Raw genomic sequence first — 4,116 nt, 5'->3', positions numbered from 1 at the left:
ACTGCAACCTCCACCTCCTAGGTTCAAGTGATTCTCCTGCCTCAGCCTCCCAAGTAGCTGGGACTACAGATGCGTGCCATCATGCCTAGCTAATTTTTTTTGTGTTTTTAGTAGAGACAGGGTTTACCATGTTGGCCAGGCTGGTCTCGAACTCCTGACCTCAGGTGATCATCTGCCTCAGTTTCCCAAAGTGCTGGGATTACAGGCATGAGCCACCACGCTTGGCCTGTTATTATTTCTTATCAAAGGATTTTAAACTAAGTTTAGTTCTTCTAAAAGATTCTGATTGATACAGGGATAATGGAACAGAAAAAGATAAAGGTCATTGGTTTTTTCTTCAGTGTCCCTAGTTCATCCTGGGTTGAAAAGCTTGTGGATAAATTGCTTTAGAGAATTTACAAAAAAAAAAAATTAATTGCATTGCATATGCTGGTTCATCTTTTCTCTAGAAGGGTTGTTGTATTGTATCTACAGCAAAAGTGATTGCAATTGGCATTCTCATAAGTACTTATCCGGCAGAGAAGAGAAAGAGAAATGTAGTTACTAAGTATGAAATGGGGACTGAATTTACCTTAAAGAGTACTAGTCCCTCTAAAGGACAATCAGGTATATGCTAGGGACTTCTGTGAAAATATTTACCCCAAATTGTATTAGGAAAGTTATTAGCCACATTTAACTTTCAGGATTGGAAATCTGACATTTTAAGTATTATATTTACCTTGTATATAAGGATTTCCAAGCTGTCCATTAACCCTTTCCTCTGGCTCTATAATCTGGAGAGAAAAAGTACCTATAGTTGAAGTTTTTAAACTAGACTAAAATGCACTAAATATATGTCAAAGACTGTGAAGGATTTAAAACACCAGTTTTCTTAAATACATAATGAGTAATGTTTTAACTCACTTTTGGGATTGGCTTTTGTAACAACCCTTTGGACTTTCCAGAAATGTAAACAATTTTAAAAATAGCTTCCGTTCTTGTGTTTTCTATTTCAGCTTTTTATTCTTTAAAATGTATTTTCATATATTATTTACTTTCAACTGTGATAATATTTTGTGCAAATATTGTTAAATAGTTGGATTGTTGACACAATATCAGGATAGTCTTTAAAAATACCTAAAATGTTTCTGATATTCAGAGAATTATGAACACTTTATGAAGCTAAAACACTTAGTATTTTAATAAGTTCTTGAATGTAGAGAAATAATTTGATTATTTGTCAGATGTAGAGTTTTTCTGGCTATTTCATTGTTAAATCACAATTCCAAAGCATATGAAAGCACTCTCTGTAACCAGTTATATTCTCAGCTGAATAGAGAATGGATAGATCAACTATTTATTTTATTTTTTTGGATCAACTATTTCTTATTTTGCATTTTTAGAGGAACGGTGGTCTTCATATTCTTTTTCTTTTTCTTATCAACGAAATTCAGCCATTAGCTTAACTACTTTTTTTTTTTTTTTTTAACCTGTAGTTAGTAGTATCTTTTGGTCTTAAATTACAGTGAATTACATTACAATGGATATTGCCTACAAGGAATAATTTCTATCAGTGAAAATCGGGCATTAAAAGGGATGTTGCATAAGTTGGTCCTTACATCTCTTTTATTAAAAGCAGCCCTATAAATAGCCACAAGGCTGGTATGAAGTTTTAATTATTTGAATGATGTGGGCTTGTTAGTTTGTTAGTGATATCCAGTGTTCTCAGCAGAGTGGAGTGGTTTTAATAATACCACGCCGTGTTTTTCATCCCTTTTACCTCAAGTTCCTTTCTATCACAATTTTAGTTTAGAAACTAAAGCTAGAATTTATAAAAGGGACTTCCCCAAACCTATTTATTGTCTCATGAGTATATTTTGGGGGAATGTCAAATTTTATTCAGCTATTTATCTGATAATACATTGATGAGCATTTCAGAACATTCATACTTTAGAGTTTAATATTTCTTCTTCAGCAGTAAAGTTTTTTAAAAAGTACAACTTTTATGTTGATTTCCCAAAAGTAAGCCCCATTTTCAACAAGAGGGGAAAAATAAGCATTTTAAATGTGGATGTGATTATTGTACTACACAGTTTTACAGTTTGTGAGCAATAAACAATCATCTCTATCCCATCTTACTGTTTTCTGATGTATACATCCTGGAATCTGGCAATTGTAGCTCAGAAAAACCCATTAGTGTGCTTTTGACTTTGAAGCTTTAAACATTGTGTTATATGCCATTAAAAAAGTAGTTCCATGATTCCGGTAGAGTATAAGGTTCACAAAGTGAGGAATTTTTGTCTGTTTGGTTCTCTGCTTTCTATTTAATGTGTAGAATAGTGCCTGGTACATGCTAGGCACTCAATCAGTATTTTAAAAATAATTGCATAAATTCTTGCCTTTAATAGAAAAAGTAAAGTTTTTCATGTCAGTGAATTAATTTTTATGTTATTCAGAAAGCAGAGTCTGTCGCTGGGAAGAGATGATATAGTTCAGCTAAAAGAAGCCTACAAATGGATAACTCACCCCCTGTTTTCAGAGGAATTGGGTGTTCCCATTGATGGAAAGGTATTGGGTCAACAGCATTGCTAATTTTATTCTCTGATTTTACTAGTTTTACTTCATTATATGGTAGGGTTTTCGTTAGCCAAAAGGACCTTCTTTTTAAATAATCCAGTGAAGGATTTTTAAGCTTTTAAAATGTTAAATTCTAATAGTCTTAAATTGAAGTCAAAGCATATCTTTTTTTTTCCCCAAGACTTCTTTGTGACCTAAGACACAAAGGTGTCCTAATTGACCTTAAAAGGTTAGAAATGAATATTTGCCTTTAATGTATTTATAGTTCAATTGGAGGAATAGACTTGTTACAAAGCAGTATATAAATAACTGCAAGAAAATATAGAGTCAACTCTGTAATATTTAATTTTGGTTTATCTGTGGCTAATCTTATTTTCAAATGCATGGGTAGAACCTATTCAACTACAGTGAGTATGAGCTCAATCCTACCTTGTTGGTATCTCAAATCCCCCTGTTTACTTTTAGGCAGTAACTGCCTTTGAAACCAGAACATTCCTCTTTTCCAGAGCAGACCTTACTTCAGTCTCTGAAATGGGTTGAATTTCAGGGAAGACTCAACAGGCTTCCAGATGTGAAAACAGGAAGGTCATTCTTAAATTAGATTTTAATATTATGGCCTCATTGCTTCATTATTTTGCTCGAAGGAAATTCCCTGGATATCAGATACACCCCTATTCAAATAAAATCACAAAACTATCTTCTAAAGCTAAATAATTTTTTAAAAACCATTCTGAATTATGCAATAATATATCCTTCTGTAAGAATATGCTCTGTTCTATAAATTGAATATTGAGAGAAGAGAGAATAAAGCTACTTCACAGTATGAAGAGGAAATGAGGTAATGAAAGTACTTTGGAAATTAGGGAAGTCATTAATGCAAAATATTTTTACCTCAAATTTCAGTTTTGAAGTACAAATAATTTTACATGTTATATCAGTGAGAACAGAAAATAGAAAACAAAAGATGCAATAATCTAGTAGATTCTGGTTGAGTGAATTTTCCTGAATAAAAGGAATGCGTTGTTCATTTTAATTATTGTATAGATTAGAATAATGAGCCAAAAAAAAAAGTTATTCATTATTGTGATTCTATAGTAGCTAAGTGGTCTACTGACTATCCAATGAACTCAGTAAATATAAAGAAAAAATTGTAACATAGTATAACATTTTTAGCTTCCCCCCCCACCCATATGGAATTTTGTATATTCTCCATGGAGGTAGAAGTATAAAATCATGTTTCTTTTGGTGTACAAGGATATTCATTGTAGCATTTTTTGTTACAAAAAATGTTCTACAGCTGAAATGTCTTACAGTCCTGAGAATTGAAAAGATTTCCATGATATTAAACAAAGCGATTTTCTAAAAGCATGTCTTAAAAAATAACACATGTACATTTATATTCACAAAAATGCCTGGAAAGAAACACCAAATTGTTAATGATTCTACTTCAGTGGAATGGGATTGGAAAACCATTTTGGTATTTGATGATTTTATAATTTATGTGTATCATTTTTGTAACAAAACAAAAAAATTAAGATCTGCTTTTTTTTTTTTTTTTTT

The 4,116-nt window shown here is 31.9% G+C and overlaps 1 protein-coding gene across 13 annotated transcripts in view; it reads left to right on the top strand.

Annotated features, from left to right (window-relative positions):
• PUS10 (pseudouridine synthase 10) overlaps positions 1-4,116 on the top strand; it is a 70,079-nt gene that overhangs the window by 37,903 nt on the left and 28,060 nt on the right. For 12 of the 13 annotated variants that reach the window (XM_017544992.2, XM_017544990.2, XM_017544993.2 and 9 more), the window contains exon 6: positions 2,436-2,547. The exons of the other annotated variant lie outside the window; for it this stretch is intronic. In XM_017544992.2, the coding sequence (XP_017400481.1) occupies positions 2,436-2,547 (112 nt within the window). The remainder of the gene's footprint in view (positions 1-2,435; positions 2,548-4,116) is intronic. 13 annotated transcript variants of the gene reach the window in all.

The sequence above is a fragment of the Cebus imitator genome, unplaced genomic scaffold (assembly GCF_001604975.1).
Source record: "Cebus imitator isolate Cc_AM_T3 unplaced genomic scaffold, Cebus_imitator-1.0 Scaffold175, whole genome shotgun sequence".
Taxonomy (NCBI): domain Eukaryota; kingdom Metazoa; phylum Chordata; class Mammalia; order Primates; family Cebidae; genus Cebus; species Cebus imitator.
The sequence above is the reverse complement of the archived record's forward strand: the minus strand, read 5'-3'. Positions and strand labels throughout refer to the sequence as shown.